This window comes from Condylura cristata, unplaced genomic scaffold (assembly GCF_000260355.1).
Source record: "Condylura cristata isolate star-nosed mole 26May11 unplaced genomic scaffold, ConCri1.0 scaffold00029, whole genome shotgun sequence".
In the NCBI taxonomy this organism is placed as follows: Eukaryota; Metazoa; Chordata; class Mammalia; order Eulipotyphla; family Talpidae; genus Condylura; species Condylura cristata.
In genome coordinates this window covers 15,029,176-15,054,928 of record NW_004567130.1, presented here as the reverse complement: position 1 = coordinate 15,054,928, position 25,753 = coordinate 15,029,176, and the positions used below count along the sequence as shown (strand labels likewise).

General features: G+C 40.4%; 1 protein-coding gene across 1 annotated transcript in view; it reads left to right on the top strand.

Annotated features, from left to right (window-relative positions):
• The window catches only part of FBXW8 (F-box and WD repeat domain containing 8), a 99,786-nt gene that overhangs the window by 37,376 nt on the left and 36,657 nt on the right, over nucleotides 1–25,753 (top strand). Inside the window, exon 6 of the mRNA XM_012730840.1 lies at nucleotides 10,123–10,280. Coding sequence (XP_012586294.1) covers nucleotides 10,123–10,280 — 158 coding nt within the window. The remainder of the gene's footprint in view (nucleotides 1–10,122; nucleotides 10,281–25,753) is intronic.

The window sequence follows — 25,753 nt, the reverse complement described above, 5'->3', positions numbered from 1 at the left end:
ACACTGCTGAGGGGAGCAGCGGGCAGGTCAGGAGAGGTCTGCCACGCCATGTGGTCACCTCCGGGGCAGGCGTGGATCGAACTCATGCGCAAATGGCTTTAGCTTCTTAGTGCTGTGCTTTAACCCGCTGCACCACCGGGGAGGGCCCCCAATTCTCATTTTTAAGGCTCAGCTTTAGGCACATCTCCTCCCACAGCTGCTTACCCACTGTACCTGCCCTTCTCATAACTCCGAAGTGATCATCTGCAATTTATAGGACAGTTTGTGTTGCGATGCCCTTATGCAGGGCAGCACTGGGGCTGCCGCCTCGGTGCTGTGCTGCTGGTCGGTACAGCATTGTTGAGGTCGCCTCTCGTACATCCATCTTTCCTGTTAAAAATGAAAGCAGTAGGAAAGCCAGGTTGTTTTTGCATAGCCGTTAGAAAGTGGAGAAGAGAAAGCCACCTACATTTTTGGCCATTTTTCTTCCTTCCTAAACTGTTAAGATTTTTTTTTATGCTATTGCATACTTTTCATTACTTTGTTTTGTTGTAATAACTCCTAGGATCTAATCGTACCCTAATTTTCTTATTCATTCTTCTAGTATCGGACATTGATTTCCTGTATTTTGTTATATAATGCTATGCATATTTTGTCTCATAGGGATTGGTATATTTTTCCCCATTTAGTACTGCAAATCTTTATAGATTATAAAACACAAGCTTATTGTAGCAACCTTGCATTACGAATAGATTATGTAGAGCAAAGAGTTAAAATTTTTTCCTTTTCCTCTGGTTATTTTCTTAGGCCAAGTAGAATCAAAGATTTAGAGAATGTGGAATTTTTGTATTTTTCAGAAAAAAAATTTTTTTGTAATGTCTCCCTACAAAGGAAAGTATATATGGAATAAAAACTCATGCTTCTGAAACCTATGTCTCTCAACATCCTTAATGCATCTTTAGCCCACCTGAGCTCCTGCCTTCCTGGGGTCTCATTTGGCCTCTGGCAGTGATGCTTAGCACTCCAGAAAATACCAGAACCAGTTTTCTTTGCTGGATAGCTAAGTTGAGACTTAGTAAGTCAGACATAACATTTACCCTTAAAAATTTCCCATTTCTGGGCCCTCCCTGGTGGTGCAGCGGGTTAAAGCACAACACTGAGAATCTAAAGCCGCTTCTGCATGAGTTCTATTCCCACCTGCCCCGGAGGTGACCACATGGCGCGGCAGACCTCTCCTGACGCGCCCGCTGCTCCCCTCAGGAGTGTACTTCGTAGATCTGCCTGTTCCCCGCTCTGTCTCTGGTGAAGCCTCTCGCCGCCCCTGAGCCTCTGGCCTGTACCCCAGTTCTGTATGCACAAATAAATAAATCTTTAAAAAAAAAATTTCCCATTTCTTAAAAAGAGTAAAACTTGTGTTTAGAAACCTCCAGTTTTTCCACAAAAGTCACCTGCATCTCAGGGTTCACCCTCTGCAGCACTGCTGAAACGTAGCGCACTCCATGTGTGTTTTCCTTGCAGTTTACAAGAGATGTTTCCAGGAAACTGCTGACAATAAGAGATTAGGAATAGTGTTTTGTTTTGTTTTAGAATTTTTTTTTCCAAATTAAATGTTTATCATTGAAGAAAAGAAGAATGTGGACCTGACAGAATTCCTGTTCTGTTTTGTGATGCTTGGATTTGTACTCATGAAAACAGATGACATCATGAGTTCAGCAAGGTCATGTTTTAAAACCTGAGCTGTGGGTCTCGATTTTGTTTGCTAGAGGTATGTCCGCTTTACTGCTGCCTGGTGAAAGAGCACTTCTCAGGTGTACTTGCAGGAGAAAGGCAACCCTGGGCTCACTGGGGCCTGTGCGGGCCCTGCTAACCATTAAGCTCACCAGGCCTTTTCTCAGACGCCCAGGGGTATAGTGGTGTCTGCAGCAGACATCCTCCTCACTGTATCTGAGACTCGTGCCCTCAGCGTCCCGGGCTGTACCCTTTCTGTCACAGCAGAGGACCCTTGCCCTGCTTTGGTTTATAAAGAAATCCAAGAACCCTCTTTGTGTTTTTTGTCTCAACCCTCCTTAATGTTTTTCTCCCTCAAGTGATCCCATTGTTTTAGCGTACAACTCCTAGTTTTCCTGCTAGGAACAATCTGTCCGTGTGTGTCCGTGTTTCTCCTCTGCCAAAGGTGATTAGAGGGAAGACTATCATAATCCAAAACATTGACTCTTTCCCTAAAAACTAGTCAGTTGTCCCATTTGGTCTCCTGCGGTTCCACCATCCTTTCCCTTGAGGCAAATGTGCTGAGTAGATACACAACTACAGAAAACTCCGGCAGCCCGGTGCTCTGGCTGTTGTTCCGACCCTATTAGCTCTGTCCATCCACACAGCCTGGACATCAGAGTGGAAAGGATTTCCAGTCTTCTGTAGACATGGGGGAAAAAGTTGTTTTGATTCATCATCTTTTATATATATATTTAAATTTTTATTGACATAGAGCCGGTTTGTAACATTATATAGGTTCCAGGTACACAGTGCTGTCGTCTGATGTCCATGTTTACTGTTCCAGTCGCACTGAAAGCCTGCTTTCTCCCAACACTGTGCAGTTTTCCTCCTCTTCCTGACTTGCCCACCCCTTCTCCCTGGCTTCTGGTATCCACCTTTTTGTTATCAGAGCTTAGGAACTGGTTGAGCTTCCAATTTATATATCTAAAATTTGATGCCTGAATTTTCAGTTGATTCAGCTTGCCTATTGGCACTTCAAATGGAATGTTAGCATTGTTTATAATTAAACACTGTTGAAAATTACCAGTTCAAACATCGAAATGCATCAAAGGTAACTTGACATACTTTGCTTTTAGCTATTTTTTTTACACTTTTCCCAGTAATTAAAATTGTATTGACCATAACCATGGCTGAAATATGGATCTGATTTGATAATATATTTGCCTAAATTCTAAGCTATCTATTTTCTACTCAGGGACTGAAATCCTTAAGAATGGTGTTTCTAAGACTCTGCTATTTTCAAATGAATGTATACAAAAATGCTATAGAATATTTTCAGACTTTTGAGATAATAGGTGCTTTGTGAATATAGGTGAGTGGTAAAGGTTGTGTTAGGTAAATACACACCATATTTTCACTTACTAAAGACTTACTTTTCTATCTCTTGCCTTAAAATTTTTTTTTCATGGGACAGTTTCCCTTTCAACCCTGTTTTGTTTAGGTTTTGTGCTGCTGCTTAGGCCACTGGACTCTTCCCCATAAGGAATTCGATCCGTACCCGTTAGGAACCTCTTTTTGAAAATACTTTTAAATTTATTTATTTATTTTCTGCTGTGAGGTATACATGCTCTTCTGGTAAATAAGTCTGAGGTAAGATATTGATAAGAGACTAGAGGAGCGCATTACATTCATTATACCCTTAATGAAGGAGCTCCAGAATGTCCTTAATAAATACTAGTGAACTCATGACTGCATTTATCCATCTCTAGTTCTCCAAGGAATAATGGGAAGGGCCACAGCTACAATAACTCTGCATAATCATCATTGACTCTGGCTCTATTGATTGTGATTAACCAAGATGTATGGAAAACAGTTTTAAGTGTGTAGTGCATGTATCTCGTAAGGTCCATTAAGATGTTCATTATTTTTCAATTGATGCGTCTTAAGCTGCACTTGATGTTTGTAGTAGTGCATTTCCACAGAAAGACTGTACTGCGGGATTGAGTTCATTTTGTTAATTGCATAATACAACACAGTCATGTTTCATAGAAAACAGTAAATACTCTTGATCTGATTGATTTTGCAATCTTTGGCATTACTAAAGAAAGTATGGAGCATGTGAATAGTTTCTAAAACCTTTACATGTTAAGACATCAATGTTCTTTGAAATGTGGTGCTGGTGCTTTTAGGGTGCTCTGCTTAATTGCAGTGTATGCTTTAAACCACTTCCAGCTTCTAGGTTTAAGTCAGAAGCTTCTAAGTTTATTCACTCAGCATTTACTAAGCACAGGCCTGCTGCAGATATACCCTTTGCTCAGTGGGAGGGATGTGCCTCCTTAGCTCATGAAGGGGCTGATGAGGGACACAGTCACAGGCAGAGTGCAGAGATGATGGGGTGAGAGAAGGGCAGAGCCCCACAACACAGGGCAGAGGGATCCAGCACAGACTGCCATGCTAGCTTTCTCCTGGGAAGTGACTGTGGAAGGGTACTAACTAGCATAAACCTGGGAGTCGACTGGGTAATTTTGTAAGGGACAGGGATACAGATAACTTGTACACCTGCTGCCACCCCTAAATTCCAAACCAGTGATGGTCATTAATAATTGATGCAGAATTAATTTTTCCTAGTGAGCTGGGTGTAATGTAGCTTCAGAATCCTTCTCAAAACAGGGCTGTATACAGTCACCAGAAGTTTATTGGCTGTGACACACAAATATAAACCATACTCTTTTCCTGCCTAGAAGTCTTTCTAATTAAATGCCTTTTGTTGGCTGTATCTGATCGGAGTAGAATTGTGACTTTGGGAGTGGTTGTGTGAGCAGTAGTGCATTTCCACTCTGCTGCCAGAGTGCAGTTCCACCAGCCATCCCTGTGCCCTCTCAGACCACTTGTGGAGTCGACATGGCCCTGTCCCGCACATCTTGCCAGCATGTCGAGCCTTTTTTGCTGCCTTCTTACTTTTAGTTGCGACATGGTGATGGAATTGATGGCCTAGGGTCAGGGGCTGTGTCCTGCAAGCCTGAGTCACAGTATTGAAAACAATAAGTTCCTTATATTCTTAAATGGGGATGGTTTTTAAAAGCTCTATTTGTTTAAGGAGGAAGAATGGCTTGTTAGCTAGGCAGCAGATTGAGAAAATACAGGGCCTGCTTTGATGCCAGCTGTGCTACCAGAGTCATTCTCATGACTTTCGGTAAGTCACTTCTCACAATTCTTAAATCAACCCTAGGTTATTATGAGGAGCTTTGAAACAAAAAAAAATTGTTTTTAGCAAATAATTGCTGGGACCTGGAAGTAGCAGAACGCTTCCCTCTCAAATCCTACCTAATATTATGTGAGAAAAAGGGCTCTTCTTAGCATACAACATTTTCTCTGTTCCTTTGTATCTCTTAGTCCAAATAAATAGCTTGTTGGAAACTTACTAGTTAATGAAAGCTCTTTGGTGGTAAATCATTTTAAATTGGCAATTGCTCTGGCATGCCAAGCTTTAAAGAGGCAGTATTCCCATTCTTTCAACAAAAAATCAGCTGTGGTTTCTGACCTATTTATTTGGAGGTAAACTTAACCTTGCCAAGCATAAAAAGATTGGGAAGGCATACAGTTTCACTGGCCCATGCCATCTGATGGGACAACCTTCTTCTTTGGAAAAGACTTCTTCAGTTTTTCTTTATAGTGTTGTTGTTGTTGTTTTTGTTTTTTTTTTTTACATCCGCTAATATATTAGTTGCAGTTGCATTTTGCACAGACACTAATTAGAGCGCCATCAACATCAGGTCCAGAGGCTTACTGACAATGCAACTGTCATAGTGGTGTCTTAATTGGCTGAGTGTAATTGTCATTAGGCAGCGATAAAGACATCTGGAGCTCTGGAGGAAAATCATCCCTTTTCCTACCTCCCTTCAACATCTATTCTTGCTTCTCCTGGCCAGTGCTAAGTGCTTTTAGATCACATTTAGGGCTTGGTCCAGGCCCCGCTGCCCCAACCAGTGTTTCACCCTCATGAAAATGTCTTTCTCGAGGACAGGTTCACTAGTCTTGTCTGGGTCTGATCTCCACTGCTGCGGTTGCTATCACTTATTTTAGCTTTTAGAGCCTACTGCTGAGTCATCACATAGTACCTGATGAAACAGGATCTTTTTCCTTTGATTACATTTTAAAGGACACATAAAGTCTTTTTTTATTTTACCATAAGAGTCATTTTGCAACAGAACATTTATGTTATAATTCTGTTTAACCATGAAGTATGCAGTTAACTTAAATGAATGTCATGGAAAAATTCGTGTTTACCAAAGTAATTGAGCTAATCCCGTGTACTATAGAGATAGCTTTTAAATCAGTTTAGAAATAAACACAAGTCTAGTGCATATTGAGGTGTGATTTCTGGGTGTTTATTTTTTTGTGTTTTGTGTGTGTGTGTTTACTTAGCATAAGATGTTGATGGTGGAAATAAAAGGAGATATCATTCAGAACTCAGCCAAGCTGGGTTGTTACTTGTGGACTTGCCATCAGTCACCACTTACTACTTACAGGATGTATGAAAGGCACTGTGAAGATGCTGTAGCACGAGATAGGATCTCCTAGCAGCTTTGCCGTCTGGTTGAGGAGATGGGCACTATAGCATTTCTTTAGCTACAAGCCATAGGACTTGGGTCAGAGACTTCAAGGGAGGAGGGCTGTGCTAGATTTGAGGAGTGGGTTAGCTTAGGCTAGGTCTGTGGTCTCCAGACATGACTGCACATTGAAAACCCTGATGCTTGGTTGTAACTGCTGAGAGTCAGAGGAATGTTGTATGTGGATATCTTGAGTTTGAAAAACATATTCTAATGTGCAGCCAAAATTGGGATTCACTGGGCTGGGTTATGAGGAGGAAAGGCATTTGGAAGGATGGATAATGTAAGCCAAGTTTCAGAAATGAGTGTTTGGAAGCAAGTGACGCAGGATTACCTGGAGGCCAGCTCATGCTAAGCGAGAGTGGAAGTGGACCAGGGAGAGGGAAGGAAGGTATTTGTATAGTGTTTTCAGTGCTACACCCAGTAATTGAAACCTCTCTCAATAAGATGTTAAAGGCTAAGTATTTAGAAGGGTTTCCTAGATGTCTAGTGCTGCTCTAGTCTGCTTTAGCCCACTACTGTGAGCAACTCAGCCCCTGACTTGAAAGGTGTATAGATGCATAGGGGAGATAAAAAGGCAGGGAATCATACACACAGTTGCCACCAGAGAGAAGCGCAGGCTGCTGTCATGATTGCTCACAGTGGGCATGATTTAGAGTGGCATGTAAGGGAGAAAGAGAGCTTTCCCGGAGTGTGATTCATGTCGTCATGTGTTTTTGAGGGTGCATGTAGACAAAACAAAGGCTGAGAAGCACGGAGGCTGTCATGGTGAGGCTGTCAGGCTGAGTTGGACAAACCTAGGGCACCAGGTTGACCTGGTTGATGGGTCTTCACTGACACATCTGACTGGAGATGAGGACATAACTCAGAAGCAGATGCATGGTAAGAAACAATGGCAGCAAGATTTATTTATGTAAGGAATGAGAAAAGAAAGAGAGAAATTACAGGCTGGCATATTGACTAGATGCTGTTTGTCCTACCTCAGCTAGAGTTCCCTGAGCAGAGGCCAGGGCCCATGCCAAAGTCACACGTGGCAAGCTGGTGGCTTCTCTATGGACACCCCTCCTCGTCAGTAGTCTTAAGTGGCAGCCCACCTCTTTACATCACCCCACAAGACATCAGGGCATGGGGCCTGGAAAATCCTGCCTCCACTGTTGACCTCCACCAGAGCTTGACTTGGCTAGCTTTGTGGCTGCTCTTCACTGTGCCTCTTCCAGGGCATGGCGGAATTTAGAGCAGGTGGTGGCACCAGGAATGAGAACAGAAAGGGAGTGGACACGGCGGCACAGATGGTACCTGGGCTGGGTAGAATGGTGGCAGAGGAGGTGCCAGGCCCCTCAGCTTTGCCCCAGTGCTGCCCTTGAAGGCGTTCAACAATAGACTTCTAGCAGGGAGCTGGAGCTTTCTGAGAAGAGAGTGTTTATTGTAGAGGTATGGAGTCCCAGCATGAATTAGAGGATTTTTTGGAAGAAAAAAAACTCATTAGGAACCTTCTCTATGAAATCTCTGTCCTCCCTTTTCCCTCTTCCCTAAATCATGAGTAAAGTCAACAAATTCATCTCACAGGTTGCCGTTGTATGCTTCAGCAGTCTTCAGATTTTGTTTTTGTATTCTTGCTCTGCTCATGATTGCTTGTGTAAAGGGGTTCTAGAGCTCAAGGCCACAAAACCCATTTCTCTTTACCAGTGTCTGCTCTCCTCTGTGGCCTTTAAGGAGCGCCACAGGGACCATGTGGACAGCTGCATGCTCGCTACATAGAGAGCGATCAAGACCAGTGAAAAGGAAGCACATTGCCTGGTTTGTACACTTTTTCTGTTTCCTCATTCTTTGATCTCATAAGTTTCCTTTCTTTGGCTTTTACTCACCTTGTTTGTAATTCTGAAAGACATTGCCATCTTTCTCATCTTTTCTGGATTGACCGCTTCCTTTCCCATAGACTTTAACTGCAGAATCTGATCACACACAGTATAGAAATTCAAACATGTTCTCTCTCCCCAGTGTCTCTGTAGCTAAGCAAGTGGATTTACTTCAGGGAATAGCCCAAGTTGTTGTTGGGGTGTCAAGGTGAGCCTACCCCAGTGTCTCTGCTCAGGGGACACTATCTGGGGTATTGTGGCTCAGCAGAGTGTCTGTCTGTATATTAAGGATAGGGTTCTTCATAAGGAAGGGTCATTTGGAGGCCTGGGACCCAGCACCACTTTGGCCATGGTGACACCAGTCTCTGCACCTTGTCAAGCTAATGACGCTCGGGGAGTGAGTACTTCTGTTTACTGGAGGATGCGTAGTCAGAGGCCCATCAGCCCGATTTTAGAAAATGCCTCTCCTGTTTGGCTCTTTGCTCCCTAGGTGCAATCCTCAGGTAGAGAGCCTACCTCACTAACCAGGAAGTTGGTGTGACAGCAGGACCTCTGAATTACCTAATACATGTATTTACTTCAATGAGTAATTTGAGGGGAAAGCAACTATGTTGAATAAACAAAATAATCCTGAATCAGTGTTCTTAATTTCTTTATTAAGAAGTACCAAGCGAGGGGCCTTCCTGGTGGCTCAAGGGGTTAAGTCGCAGCACTATGAAGCAATCTGCAGCCACTGCAGTACGAGTTCTATCCCTTGCCAGGGAGCTGACCCACATGGTCAGCAGACCTCTCCTGTCTCACTCACTGCTCCCCTCAGCAGTGTATTTCAGTAGCTCTGTCTATTCTGCTCCCCATTCTGTCTCTGGTGATTCCTCTCATCCTGCACCACTGGCCTGTACCCCAGCTCTTGTATATGTAAATAAGTAAATCTAAAAAAAAAACCACATGAGAAGTTCATCAGTAGGGCACCGTGTACCGTGCCCTAGATTTCAGTGATAGATAGGTTTCAGAGGTTTTGTTCAACTCTTTACACTTTTTTACATGGGACTACAGAAATCTGGAAAAAAAAAAAAAAAGATACTTGGGCTCAGGAAAACTGTGAAACCCCATAAAATTGTTTTCCTGTCTTTGTGTGGCTATACCACCAGGAGACTCTTTGGTATTTTGAACTTGTTTCTCCACAGTTGCTTTACAATGTTGAACCAAACCCTCTATAGCAGATATCTGGAACTTAGCATGAACACCTAGGTGGCAGGCAGTGACCACCTCATCACCTGCTGTTCCATTATCCTGGGCCCATGGCTGAGTGGGCTCTGGCCTCAGTTTTGATGGAGAGAGTCATTTGTTGGAGTGGCAGCAGTAATACAAGAGTGAGTGCTCCTATTTTCTAAGTGGGCAAAACTGGGGAGTGCCTTGCTTTTTGACAGTCTTTCATGAGAAGGCAGCATTGTCTGGCTGCTAAAGGCAAGATTTAATTGTTTCAGCAAATCAATTAGTCTTTAGGGACTTTAATCAGTCAAATCTGATGCACGGCTGAGGTATTAGAAAGCTTGTGCCTGTAAGACCATTAGTCCTGAGAGCTTGCTCTTTCTGTGTCTGTCCTTCGTGTTCTGTTGATGTAGAAATACTGTGGATTACAGAGATTCAGCCAGTGATCCCTTTACTGGAGAACTTAAGGTGGCAGGTTGGTTGTGACGGCACAAGAGGAAGAACAGGGTGACGTTGATACCCATTTTCTTCTTAGAGTCCTCTCATGAAATTGTTCCCGCTATGCTGAGAGAAAGTGTGCTATGCTGAAGCTTCTGTCATCTAGTTGACATCTTTCTCCTGTTGGGCTTCCTCATCTAAACAGTGCTGGGGAAGGGTCTCTCTCCAATCCAGTCACTCTGTTTTAAAGTTCTTACCATTTTTCCACCTAGCCTGCTCTTTAGTTCCCTTTTGGAACCGATTGTGTTCTTCTTTTCCAGATATACATCAGGGGATGTGAGGGTTTGGGACACCCGCACCTGGGACTACGTAGCCCCCTTCCTGGAATCAGAGTATGAGGAGGATGAGCCTGGAATGCAGCCATATGTCTCCTTTGTGAGGATAAACAGCTCGCTGGCTGTAGCGGCTTATGAGGATGGTAAGTAACCGCATCCCTCCTCCCTATTAAAGGAAAACAACAAGCTTTACAAAAATTAAGCAGCTGTGGTCGGCTCCCCCCCCGTAATCCCTCCATACATACACGTAGGCACACACACATGTTCACACACATACACTTACTCCTGCCTTTATGTGAAGAAGTTGGCCAGCAACTCTCAGTGCATTAGTAGGCATTGGAACACAGCACCCATTAAAACTGGTGTTTAATTCCTACTGGAACTGTCAGGCTGGGTGTCAGTGCCAGACGTGAGGCTGGCCAAGCCATCTTAACCAAATAACTTGTTTGGCGTAAAATATTAAATATACTTGGCCTACTTTTCCTTCAGTGTTTGCTTAGTCCAAAGGGAACAATGGAAAGAAGATAGTGTAGATAATCTATTGACAAAAACAGAAATAGAAAAATAAGTCAGAGCCCATCTTCTGGTGAACTTGCATCAAGATCATTTATGGCAATGTGTCATCTCTCTGGGACAGATGGAATTCTTTTTGTGGATGAGCAACTGTGGATTTATAAAACTAGGTAAGAATAGTCTAAAATTAGTTTTATGTGACTGATGAAATATTTGACAGCTTCTGACTAATAAAAATAATAATTTTCATGACCATGATATTCTCCCCTCCAGTATTTGTAATGTTTGGTCTCCAAAAGCCTTTTCCCCCAGTAGCCTGAGAGTTGGACTACAAGAAGTTTCTGGATGTTGTTCATGCCATGTACTCTGCACGTCTTCAGGTTGAACACAGCACTGTCAGCTGGCTCAGGGGACCAAACCGGTCATGTGGCTGTGGGTAATTCCATGCCCCTATGCCATAGAAGCATTTGGACTGAGGTCTTAAAAATATTTTCATTTTATTACTTTTTTTTTTTTTTTAAGATTTATTTACTTATGCATACAGAACTGGGGTACAAGCCAGAGGTGCAGGAGCAGTGAGAGGATTCACCACTGAGAGCATAGGGAGCAAAACAGGCAGATGGACGAAGCACACTGCCGAGGGAAGCAGCGGGTGGTCAGGAGAGGTCTGCCGCGCCATGTGGTCACCTCCGGGGCAGGCGGGGATCGAACTCATGCGGAAGTGGCTTTAGCTTCTTTGTGCTGTGCTTTAACCCGCTGCGCCACCGGGGAGGACCTCATTTTATTACTTTAACAACATGAATACCATTCTTCTGATATGACATTAGTAGACAAATTGATAAATTATTGGGTTGTTGAAAAAAATCATGATGTCTTACTCTGTTTTTCAAGCAAAAATGTGTCATGACTTTTCTGACAAGCCAACATTTTCTTTTCACTGAATAGAAATTCAGCTAAACTGTTTCTGTGGTACATACTGCATATGTATATTGAGACCCTGGGTAGAGAACTTAGAAGCTGCTTGAGTGCATTTGCTACTTTAGAATTACCAATGAGATGTTTTAACAACCTCGCAAAGGTTGTGGCACTTCTAAGTTTGAATCACCATTGTGGAATCATGTAATAGCCCTCCCCTTACTACTTGCTCACATACTTTTCTTCTAACGGGGAAGCAAGTGGTCTTTCTTCAAAAGGCCAGCTAAGTGATTTGGTTAGGGCTGGGTTTTGAAGTAGTGAATCAGAATCAAGATTGCGTTCTCCTGGGCCACGCTGGGGATCGAGTGTTGTTATGAAGTACTAAACATGGAGATGGTTGTAGAAATGAGTATTGGACCCCCTGCTGCATATTTTGTGAGCTTGACAATTCAGCTTGTGTCAGTGTGCAAGTGTGCTCCAGATGTAGATTATCAGAAGCTCTGTTACTGCACAGCGGTTGGGGGGAGAGTGTAGACATGATCAACTGCTTTCTTTGGTAAATACTCGGCAGTAGAGTTTATTCTTGAACCACCTGAGGGTTCAGGGCACCTACTTCTTACTAAGACTTAAATTGGCTCTCTCTACACAGCTTCCGCATCTGCAGATTTAACTGACCAACACCCAAGGCTGGTTGAATCCATGAGTGTGGGACTGTAGGTAGGGAAAAATCTGCATGTAAGTGAGCTGGACAGTGCAAACCGCTCCTTGTTCGAAGGCCAGCTTCAATCGCCAAAGTGTATTTTGTAGGTTAAATGAAATTTTATGTATATTATATTGGTCTTTAACATTATAAGGTTTAGGTTTACAGCACTGAAATTCTACTCTGTGAACCCTGTATTTTGACTGCTGCCTGAAGTTGTTTCCACTCATCGCCTGCATTTGACACGCTTTGCCCTTTTCGCCTTCTCCCACCCCCTTCCCCTTCCCCACCAAGTCTGCTGGCCGTGTGTATCTAAGTACTTGCTCTATTTTGTTCATTTGTTTTATTTCCTTTATATTCCACATATGAGTAAAATCATACAGTAATTTTCTTTCTCCATCTGACTTATTTTGCTGAGCGTAATGACCCTCTAGATCTTCCATATTGGTGCAGATGGCAAGATTTCATCTTTTGTAACTCAATCATGTTTCATCGTATATGAAAGCTACAGATTCTTTATCCACTCATCTGTCCTTGCACAGCTAGGTTGTTTCTCTGTCTTGGCTATTGTAAAGAATGCTGCAGTAAACATGGGGCCTGTGGCTTTTCATATCAGTGTTTTCTTGGATAAGTACCCAGAAGTGGAATAGCTGAATTACGTGGATTTTTATTCTTAAACGAAAATAAAAGTACTGGCTTTTAAAAAAATTAATAGTTAAAGTTTGAACAGAAAAAAAGTATAAGTTGTATCTGAAACCCTCTCATTTTATATGTATGTCTCATGCTTTTTGCATCTTGATATCTTTCTATGTAGCACTTAGGACAACTTTACTCTGCCTCAGCCTGCACAGTATTGCACTGTGGCTGCACTATGATTTATTTATCAGGACCCTTAGTGATGCACATTTGGATTGTTTTTCTGTTATTAAAAACAATGCTGCAAGCACTGTCTTGGAACAGAGATCGTGAGGGGCTAGCACAAGTATATTCATAGGGTGAGTTACAAGTGATAGCTGGGGTGAAGGCTACAGATGCTTTATGTTTCAATAAATATTGTGAAATTGCCCTCCAAAGAAGGCTTTACCAGCTTTGCAGTCCTACCAAAAGTAGACCAGGGTAATTGATTGTTTGTCTTAGAGGTACAAGTAGTATTTCATTGTTTTTATTTGCTTTCTTCATAAGTAAATAAGAACATCTTTTAATTGTTATAACTTGTTTCTATTCTTTTTCTACAAATTGCTTGTTCCCACCTTTCCCTATTTTCTTAGAAGTTATCGTTACTAATTGAAAATAAAGGGCCAAGGGAATAACTTTTATCTTGTCTATTTCTAGTATTTTTTCAATCTATCATTTATTCTTACTGGACTTTTTCTAGATGTTGTGTGTGTGTGTGAGAGATTTTTTTTTAACCCATAAAAATGAAATTTTATTTTGTTATTTTTTAGATATGTATGATCCAACAGTTATATTTATGCACTGAGAAGTTTTGCTTCCACCCATTTTGGTCTACGACATCCTAAAGAAAAGTCTTAATTTCTTGTATTCTTCTAGTATTTCTGTGTTGCACAGTCAAGCAACTATGAACATCTATTTGTACTGTACCCCCACCTCACCTTAAACTAAGGTAGTTTGTTACGTTCTATCCCATACTCTCTTACCTTGGCCTTTTCACTTAATAACATATCTTGAAAGGATGTCCATGTCAGGGTATAGGAAATGAGTCTTTGTCACGTCCATGTAAAATTCCATTTTGTACAAATACTGTGGTTTAGCTACAGTCACTTGTTAAGGAGCAGTTGGGCTTCTGATCTTTTGCAGTAACAATGTTGTAGTGAAAAATTAATGTTCGTAAGACATTTCATGTAAGTGCAGGAAGGATAGTTTCCTTAACCAAGGCTTAAATGCAAATGGCGTTGTATTTATACTCCTACCAGCAGGATATAAAGATGTGTCCCTGTCCTCACAGTTTCATCAGTAGAGTATGTTTCAAGCATGTATTTTTCAATTTGAGAGATATTTCTGGTATGGTATTGCTTAACAGTGCATTCTGAGACATGTATTATTAGGTGATTTTTCTCTGCACATCATGTGTGTAATAACACACCCCTATATGGCACAGCTTGCTGCACAACCTTGGTTGTATGGCACAGCCTGCTGGGCCCACCGCAGTGGCCCACTACCGACCATCAGCCAGCAATGCCTGATGGTATTTAAAACTTGATTAATACAGAGTTCATCCTGGAGAAGTAAGATGTGAATCTGAGTAGATCTGTTTCCACTATCTGTTATTAGAAAGCTCATCTCTTTCACTGGCTTGCGGTTTTTGATGTGAAATTTTTAGTATTTGGGTCTTTTTTGGAATGTTATGTCCTGTTAAAATTGGCCTGTCTAGTTGTTAAACATTCATTATCATGTTTATCAATCTTGTCCTCCTTGGCTTTTACACCAACCTTGAGGAGATTTTCCTCACCCTCAAAGCCTAGGGACAATCTGTAACACTGCCTTGTCTGCATTGCTTACATTGACATCTTTGATTTGTCTCAAGTTCTTTTTGGTAGTAGGATTATCTCTTTGATAAGAATTCCTGTTTTTTCTCTTGTGCCTCAATCACTTTCATCTTATTTTACCAGTCTGACTGCAATTGTCACTGTTTCTGAGATAGACAACTTCTTGTTTCCCCAGATCTCAGGTAGATTTGTCTTTGGTCTCACTTCAGGCTAACAGATTGACACTGTGATATTTATATCCGCATATTCATGAGTAGCTACATCTGAGCAAAGACAGATTGAAATAATCAAATGCACTTTTCTTTATTGCTCCTTTCCAGGATCAGGGAACAGGACCTCCTGAGGTACAACATGCAAAAAGGAAAATTTACCTTACAGTCTCTACTGTATAAAATTTGTCATTGTGCCCTGTAGAAAAGAAGAATAAGATAATAAATGTGTTAATGACCTTCAGTGCTCTGATTGTGTCGAGAAATTCTGTAGTTGTTGAGATCCCTTGGTAGTCTATGCACATTCTCCAGAGAAGAGATCTGGACAGGGAGATGGGAATGACTTAGGGGGAAAGTGAGCCATCGCCTCCTTGCTCTGTAGGAACACCGTATACCCACCTGGGGTGTTGAGATTTGGCAAGTGAGCCACAGTTGTGATTTTTTGAATTCCAACCCACTGGCCTCATATTTCTTCTGCCTTGTTTCCGATTGTCAGCACTGGCCACCCTCCAGTTTGATTTTACCACTAATTGTGTTGCACGTTACCGTACCGAAATGAATCAAATCAAAATGCTTTTCCTGGAGCATTAGATAAAGCAGGCGAAGGTTCTGAGTAATGAGCAGATGCTGCTAATGCAGGGACAGTGGAGACCTTGCCAGGACTCCATCTGCTCCATGCTTGCCTGCCTTTGGCCTCGAGCCACAGCATTAGGGGATGGCAGTGTACTTGAAACCCATACCCTGTTCACTTTGTCTTGAGAACTCACTCTTTGGTGAGAAATGAGATTACACACTTCTTAGGTGCAAAGAAGTTCTTATTTGTCTCCCTAGATGGGAGAGGAGAGACAAGCGTGCGTTCATATTCATGTGTGGAAGCCCAGGCGGGCCAGCCAACAGTCATCTTTTCCAGCAGGGCGCCATGGCTTACCACTTCTGCAGCACTCCCAGTTCAATTGTCTGAACACACATGCGCCATTGTCCAGCACTGTGCCTGCCTAGGGCTGGAGTGACGACGTTGCTTCTTTCCTGACCTATTAACAATGGGTAGGAGTGGGTCTCTCCAAGCTGCTTTTGAGCGGTGAACAGTAGGACCTTGCTTTAGTTAGATATGGCAACTTAGGTATACTTTTAAAGTTTTATTTATAATTTTATGTTTAATTAAAAAATCAGTTCTTCCGTAGTTTTACTTATTTCTTTGTTGATGATGACATTTCATTGTAATGTACAATCCTCTCCCCTTATCAGAATAGAAGTTTCAGAATTTGGTGTTATTTGCCGAAAGCACTGCATGGGAGGTGGCTAGGGCAACTGGCTATGGATTTATGGAGAATGTTTTTTTCTCAAGGCCTGTCTTGTTCAATCTCTTAGAAGTCTCAGTAACCAATTCTTGCTTGCTTGGAACTTTTGCCTGCCCTCGGACCTAGGATTCTTATTCAGATATGTAGCAACAGAACTCATTGTGATAGCTTTCTGACAGCCAAAAAACTACCAGGTGTAGTTAGTTTGTGCATTTAAACACTTAGTGGGAATGCTCACATTTTAATATTCATAATGAAATTTAATTGGTATACAGAGCTACCTCAGATGCTTCTTTTGGTGCTGAGGGAGTATTTCTTAAGACATTGAACTTTATTGACTTCTACTGCCATGGTCTAGGGTGTCATGTTTTGTTTCATGAAATGGAGACTGTGTTCTGGGAGATGGGAGAAATGGGAGAAATTGCTGAATAAAAGTGCTCTTTTTAAATATTTTATTCTTCAGTGAGAAGATTTTGGCGTTATGCTTCGCCCCTGCTTACAGATGCATTACAACTAAATAATAGGGCAGCACTTGTCAGACATGAGTCCACAGATGTAGTTTTTGTGGAGTGGTGAAAGCTCTAGGAAATTTTTAATATGTATTTTTATAGTATTCTTAAAAAAAAATAGAATCCAGATCTTTGGACCTTGTAACTAAAGCATATTGTGGTATCTCAGTATTTGAATTTGCATTTTGTGCTCACAGGTGCTTGGCACCAAGCAATCACCTAGTGCCTTGTAGTGCATTGTTTTTCACACCAAGGGGTTTACAAATGAATTCTTAGAAGCCTGCAAGCTCTTTAATTTAAGAAACACTGGAGAGAGAAGTTCTTTTGCTATAGGCACAGATTAGCAGATGATCAAATTTCTAGGGAAATTGTGAAATTTTGAAGTTACTAGTGAAAATAATTAAAATAAATTTTCATGTAGAAAAAAAGTGGTGTTAAAATTATGATGTAAGACTTGTTAACCTTTGAGGTTTTTAGTATATTTTTTAACAAAATATGATTTTTAATCATATGCTGTATGACACATAAACTCCAGAGTAACTGTCCTGCCATATTTCATTTAAAAGTAAAAATGGAAAGGAGCAATTTAGTAGCACAGGAAATAGCAGAGAGCAACTTTGGGAAGATAATTAATACCAGAGAAACAAATTTTCTAAGTTTTTAAATGGACCTAGTAAAAACTAAACATGAATTTGTCTTTTTGGGGGAAAAAATCAAATCATAAGTGTAAGAATGTAGTTTCCTTTTTATTATTTTCAGTTTGGGTTGTTTATTCCATTCTAAATCTTAGGGCTCTATTAAAAACAGAAATAAGTAGACTTGTAGAATTATGTTTTTGCTTTTAAAAGCAAAGTATGCCTGTGTGCCTCTTCAGCCCAAAAGCCATCAGGCAGTCCTGTGGAGTAGGATGGAGTCCAGTGTGGGCAGGTGGAGGAGGAAGTCTTGAGTGGCCTGGTGTTCTGGGAGGTTGACAGCACACAGGGAGATTGAGGATAATGTCTTTTTATGATTTTGTACAATTGAAGGAGGACAGACATGGAAAGGGGATAGCCAGAATGAGGTTTTTGGAAACTGGATTGGAATAGGAGGTGTCATCATAGAATTCAGGGTTTTCAGTACACATAGGAGAAATAAATAGGAGTATTTATTTATGCATATGTATTCATGTATGTCTTAGCTTTGTTTGCTGAGAAGGCATAGAAGCAGCAAGGAACTAGAACTGCCTAGAGAAATGGGAACAGACATTTCATTGTACCAGGAAATAAAGAAGGGCTTGAAGAATGATGGTGATATGTTGAAAATAACACAGGCTACCTAGAAGGCATTCTTTTTGGCCAAATCTGGGACAATTTGAGTATGAACACTGGTAATGACAAATTGTAACCCATTGGAGAAAAATAGGAATCTCTGGGTATACACTAAAGAATAAAGTTCGCTAAATATGAAGTAGAAAGTAGTAGAAAGTCAGGGCCTTCCCTGGTGGCACAATGGGTTAAAGCACAGCACTGCAGGTGAGCCATAGCCTTCAGCGTGAGCTCTATCCCTGGCCACCCCAGAGGTGATCCACATGGGGTGGCAGACCTCTCCTGTCTCAACCACAGTTCCCCGCAGCAGTATGCTTTGTTAGTCTGCTTGATCTGCTCCCCACTCTGTCTCTGGTGAATCCTCTCACCGCCCCTGCACCTCTGGCCTCCACCCCTTGCCTGCACCCCAGTTCTGTATGCATAAATAAAGTCAGCTAATTGATGTAGAAGGAACAGTGGAATTTAAAAATAACAAATGATTAGCTCAGATTGGAAAATAAGTCAGTTGATGCTAGAACTAGTATATGAGAATGAGGTGAGTAATTGGGATTTTACAGTCTCATAGAATCACCCTAAATTACAAAGTGAGAGAAAAGGAACTTTATAGTTGAGAAGCCTGTGATATACCATCTTAATGAAATGGTCAAATTTAACACTAACATTATTAGTGTTAGGCTAGGCACGTCTCAACAACAAGTGAAAAGATCTCTTATAAGGCCACTAATGTCATCATAAAGGCTCAACCCCAACATCTAATCTAACTCTTAATTACCACCCAAAGATATCATCTCCAAATACCATCACATTAGTAATGAATAATAAGATCAGAAAAGAATTGAACCATATTGTCAGACAACTGTACCTAGTTGACATTTATAGACCTCTTCACTCAACAACTGAAATAAAATACATGTTCTTTTCAAGTACACTTAAAGTGACGAACAGGGACTATTATTAGGATTGAAACCATGCAAAGTAATATTCTGATATAAAGAGTGTCATGAAATTAAAATAAAGATCAAAAACTAAAACTATCTGAATAACCTCTGCATATTTGAAAATTGAACAGTACACTTCTAAATATCCCAGAGTCAAAGAAGAAATCACATAAGAAACTAGGAAATATTTTGAACTAAATGAAAAGGAAAGCTAGTATGGGATGTTGCTAAAGAATTGCTTCAAGGGAAGTTTCTAGTTAATTTAAATGATTATACTAGTAAAGTGAGAAAAATCTCAAAGCAGTAGAACTTTTCACTTTAAAATAGGAAAAGAACAAACCAAAATAAGTAGAAGTGATAAAGAAGTCGTCAGTGGAGATGGAGAGGAAAAGCAAAAAAGCAATTCCTTTAAAAAGATCAATCAAATTGACAAACCATAGCCAGAAGAATTGAGGAAAAAAGAAATAAATTATCAACATTGGGGATTCAAGATGGAACATCATTATCGAGCCTACAGATGTTGAAAAGTCCACAATGAAATATGAGCAACTTTATTCCAGAATATATAAAGAACTTTACAATTCAAATATGAGATGACATTTAAAAGTGGCAAAAGATTTGAACTAACCCTTCTGCGAAGATATCCACATGGGCAGTAACACATGAGAAGGTGTCATCAGGGAAATGCAAATCGTGGCTTTTAAAGTCTGATAATACCACGTGTTGTCAAGATTGTGGAGCAGTGGTACAGCTCCTTTTGGAAAAAGTTTCTTATAAAATTAAACACAATTTGTCATATGACCTAGCACTCCTACTTTTATGTATTTATCCAACAGAATAAAAACCCATGTTCACAGAAAATGTATATTTGACTATTGAGATAATGTGAGTCATTGATAGCTCTGAGTTGCAAGCAACCCAGATATATCTGTCAACCTGTGAATATATATGCTGTGTTGTAGCTATGTAGTACACAGGTATTTCAGTTAATGGAGAAAAGATGAAAACAGAAAAATCAACATTTGGTACACATCACAATAATAATCATTGCAGGCAAGAATCATCAATAGATGTTAAAATTAGCATGAGAAACAGGATATTAGTTTCAAATTATCTTTCCACTGGAGAAAAATAGCAACTTCATTGGAGAAACCCAACAAATAACACCTTACCAAGTGAAAATTGCCATCATTGGTATGAGAGATTGATTTTCTATCTGCTGATGATTATACACTGAACAGGCACAACTTTACCTCTGTGTTTTTTTCACCAAAAGTTCGTAACTTGCTCTTTAAATGAGTAAATATCAGACCTTCCTCAAATCAAAAGACCTTCCTCAACATAAATGAGTAATACTCTTAAAATGTTAAGGCACAAAGGATGAGGAAAATGAGGAATTACTTGGAGTAGATGGAGACATGACAGGTAGATGTATTGTGGAATGGTGGTTTGGATTTTGGACCAGAAAAAGGATATTGGTAGACAGCAAAATTCAAATAGAACCTATAAACTAACCACACTGTGTCAGTGTTAACTTCCTGACTTTGATCAAACTACTAGGAAGTATGTTAACGTTTGTGGAAACCTGGGTGAAGGGTATTTTTTATTCCAACTATTTTGAAGTCTGAAAATACTATTTTAAAGAAAGCTTTATATTATTATATAAGATTGTTTCTCATAGCAAATTAATATTGTTTTATAATTAACTAGTTACTCAGAAAAGAATGTACTTGTCTTTCCTGTTGTCTGACTGAATTTCTAATGAAATTAGAACCTATATTCTGATGGTGCTCCTATAATTTGGAATTACAAGCTTTGTTTTTGTGAGTTGTTATTTATATTTGGGCTCTCTGCCCCTTTTTAAAAATGAATCATGGTATCTAGTCTATGTATTTTTGTTTCTCTGTATTTTGTCTGAAGAATACTTTAGAAAGAATGATGTAGCCACTTAAAAAAATTCTGATATTTAGAAATATGCCAAAAGTGTTTTATACCACTTAAAACTTAACAGTAAACCATTTTTGGGAAAGCTTTATATATAAAATGCAAAAGGAAGGAAAAGATTCATTAAAATATGTTAGGGGATAAACAAATGCAGCCTGAAGATTCCTGGTGTCAAAGGTGGGTATATCTGTGGGTCTGGAGGCCAGGGAAGAAGTCTTTAGGGGGTGGCTGTGGTTTCAAGAGGGAATGTGGAGGGCATGGAGATGGGAGAACCCCAGCCTGAACATTCAGGGTCCCAGTCATGCCTGAGAGTCCCAAACAGCACTGTGAGCTACCCAGCTGCCTGCTACGTTCATGTTCTCATTCTCATTAGATACTTATATAACTCAGAAGGTGAAAAAACTTGGAATCTGGGCCTAAGACAACAATGACTTATTTCCACTCAAGTTATGGTACAAGGGCAACATTTACAGTTTTGCCATAATCTAAAACTTGTTTCTTTTTCCCCCCTTTGCTTTTTGTTTGAGCTGTTTAACACTTTCATTGAAAAAGAATTGATGGTATGGTTTCACGATCCCTTGAGAATTTAGAATGTTCTAACTAAAAGTACAAAATGTCATCACTAGGATTTTTGTTGTAAATCTTTTTGATAACAGTTTGCATGTAGCCACTGAAAACTTTGCCCAAAAAATTTATATGCTTTTACTTTTGTTAATGACAGCCCTTCAAGTTTTTTTAAATTCTTACAGAAAATTCAAAAACACAAAATAGAGTAGTACCGTGAACTCCCCCCTTGAACTCGTCACTCAGCATCAGTAGTTACCAACTTCTTTTACAGATTAATTAGTCACTTGACATATGAACAGAGCTATTTTTGAAAATAGACATAGTTTCCTCGTGGTATAAAGTAGTATTTTTTAAAAGAGAAGAGCAGGAGACTAAAGCTTACTGAATGTCAGTCCTGGCCCAGGCCCTGGGGTAGTGCTAGGGACTTCTGCAGAGTTTAATTCACCTTAACCTATGAATGGGTCAGAAATAGTGATAGAATTTGAAATTTCAATGTAATTTTGTCCCGTAAAGTTAACTGTTAACTGTAGATTCATGTGGATATTAATCTTGAGAAACATGTTATCTGTGATCATACTAATACTTACAAAGCTGTATTATATACAGATTATAATAAAGTTTTGATACAGTGCTACATATACAAAAATTCAGAAAGAGTACCAAAGATCATATACATATAGTACTACCTGGACACTCTGTCTGGCTGCAGTGTCTTCTGTAGAGGCATCACTACTGCCAGGTGTGGTGAAGTCCTCCAAGCATATTCTGTGTCTGTGTTCATGGCCGCCCAGCTCACTGTTGGAAAAAACTGGCCGGCTGTCACACTGTTGCCGCCTCTCCTCGTGGGAGATCTGGTCCAAATTCTTTGACATCATCTTTCTGTTTTTCCTTTGGCTTTGCTAACTGTAGGTTCTTCTCTTCAGCCACATTGTTACAATCTTACAATGCATTATTTATTCCTTTTCTGTTTACTGTCTCTCTCCGTTTTTGAATCTTTTAAAATGTTGTTTATGCTGTGTGATCTTGTGTGGTCACTGCTTTGCTTATGCATCAGTCCACAACCTTGTTCAGATTGTCCCATCAATCCAAAATGCAGCTTCGTATTTATTATGGTTTTGCTGTGAGCTGCAGAGCTCCACACCAGAGGTATGTTGGCGGGAATGTTGACGATGACTTCCATATTGCTCCCAGGCGAAGAGCATATTTCGCTCAGCTTTTTTCTTTTTCAAGACCCTCCATGATTCAGTCCTCCTTTCTGACTCCTGTTGGTGCTTATGGCTAATCTCTGTGAAAGCACACTTTTTGTTATCCTCTCAGGTTTGATTCCGCCTCACATCAATGGCTTGTAATTCAGTGTGGTATTGTTTGGACCTAGTCAAGAGATAGATGTTTAGTGAATGCTCTGGTATTTTAAATCTCTGTTAAAACGTTGTTTTCTTTCAGCTTTCATTGCCCAATTTCTTTTAACTTCCACTTCAGTTCTTATAGACAAATCTTTACCTTCATGTTGGAAATTGAGATTACCAGCTGTCTTTATTAACAGTCAGCTTCTCACAGTCTCTGAACTTAGCTGTCTGTCTGCTTAGCTGTTAGGAGTAGAGACCAAGCTTCAGGTGTTTATTGTGCAAGTTCAAGAAGATGCAAAAATAAAAGCTCATGGCCAAAATACATTCTAATCAAGAAAGCCTTGTGAAGACCATGAGACAAACTGTTTCAAGAGGTGGTTGCTCTCTAACTTTCTAAACTGTTAACTTGTTTTAAATTTTATGGTACATGAGAAAGATCAAAGGGGAGGGGTAATACCAAATGTGTTATTTTCCAAAACCAGTTTAGCAGTTATTTACCTTTCATGCAATTAACATAATTACCATTATGCTAAAAAGTAATTTTGGAAAGTTCTGCCCTGAGCTCTTATGACTCCACCGGGACAGTTTTAGTTGGGACTTATCTTTTTGATGGAAGCCTAATTGCAATTTTGGCTTTGTGCACACAAACAGAAGCAGCTAATTGTTTAGGCAAATAGCAGATTAATTTAAATATGCATCCCTAATAAAACAAAAATGGTATCCATTATGGTCCTTGTTCCCATGACGAGGAATATAAATATTCTGTGCAAGTACCATTAGGCGGAGGTCTTAAGGATTGTCGACATTATTTCACAGTGGTAGCACTTTCCAGATACCGAGTAATCTTTACAAAAGCTAACATAAATCAGTTTAAACTCATTTAGATCCCATTTCCACTATGTGCAGTTTCATTACCACACTCTGGCTGGCCTCCTTGGGGAGGTGGGAGGGGCATGCCGTAAACTGGCATGGGTGCCCATCCACAGCTGCTGAGCAGGCTTTATGTCTCCTCAAGACTGGCCATCGTTACTCATGTCGCCGTTAATGACTGTTCCTGGTCTAGGGCGAACTCGGAGTTTCTCTTGCCCTGCTGCCACTTGTCAAGGTGGAGCTCCTGGGCCCAGGGAGCAGGTGGAACTGCCAGGCCCTTGGCCTGCCTACTCTAGTGGGCCAGTGGCCCTCACTCATTGTGCTCCTCTAAATTTTTCAAGAGACCCTTTTTCTTTTGTCTGTATCCTTTTCCTATTAATCATGAATGAAAAAGTATTGTTTCCCAGTACTAGTCAGAATGAAACCTCTTTTATCCAGCTGTTGAGGTTTTGTCAGGGAGAAAGACACCTGCTCTCCTTTCAGTTTTCCTTATGTGAGGCAAATGGGGACTGTGAACGCAAGCTCTTTGGGGTTATGCCTGGTAAAGGGCATGATGGCAGCTGTCTGCTGTAATGGTGGCTGAGGACTTCATAGGGTCTGCATTTGCTGACAGGTGTTCTCTTATTGCCTTGGCCTAGCGCATGGGGTGTCTTCTTGCTCTGAGGCCTGCACAGAGCTTCTCTAGAGGTAGGCATCTTTACGGTATTTGAGTTGTCTTTTGGCATTGGCTGACTGGACAAGGAAAGACATGCCCATTGCCTGGAGGCAGTTGAATTCATAAACCATGATGAGCCAGTTGGGCTTAAAACTTTCAGATTCAGTTGTGTGCTGCTTGGATTAGACCAATTAATAGAGTGGGAGCAAGAGAAGAATGAAAGAGTTACGGCAAGAACTATGGCAAGGCGCATAGCACACACATGAGATGCGCACTGCTTTGGTTCTGGAGGTCTTCCTAGTTTCTAGTTCTGATCCCTGCTTATGCAAAAATATCAGTGTATATGGAGTTTATAACATAAGTAGAAATAAAAAGTAGGACCAATAACACAAAGGAAGGTCAGGGGTGGGGGTTATTAGAGTGAATGGAAGTTTGCTGCTGTGTAGTTTTTGCAAGGTATGTGAAATGGCGTGTTGTCACCTATGGGTAGACTGTAGTATGTATGAATGTTAAAAACTCAAGGCAACTAGTAATACAGTAAAGAGTTTCAGCTCACAAGCCAAAAAAAAAAGGGAATTAAAATGGAATAAATAAATACATCATTATTCCAAGTAGTTTTTTAAAAGGTAGAAAAAGAGGGGAAAGGAAGCAGAAAAATAATGGGACAAATAGAAAACAAATACATCCTTGCTAATAATCACATCAAATAGCATCTACATGCTCCAATTAAAAGCAAGACCAACTAGATGCTGTACAAGAAACTCCAATTAAATATAAAAACACAAGTCAAGGCAATAGGATAGAAAAATACATACCATGCTAACACTAATCAAGAGAACACGGGAGTGACCATATTAATATCAGAGTAGGTTTTATAGCAAAGAATACAACTAGGGATAACAGGGACATTTCTTGAAATAAAGGATCACTTCATTAAGAGGACATAACAAGCCTAAATGTTCATGCACCAAAGGTGATCTTGGAGGACTGTGCAAATGTTCCTGGCTCCATTGGTGAGTAAGGACCTATTCAAGCCATACACTTAACAGCTGAAGGAGAGAAAATTGACAAAGACGACACAATAGGCATTCAGAAGAGAGGACATGACTGTTAAATTGATGGAATCCTAAAAAGTATTTTCCAAAAAGACCCCTCTTAGGACAGCTTTGCGAACTCAACCTTGTGCTGAAGGGCTTTTATTGCATACAGTTCTGTTGGAATAAATGATGCCAACAAAATCAATATTGTTTAATAATGAAAACTGTGTTTATAGATAAACTCCATGTGTGCTAAGAGTTGAGTGGTGGTTGAATAACTTCCACAGTTGGCAGAGTACAGGGT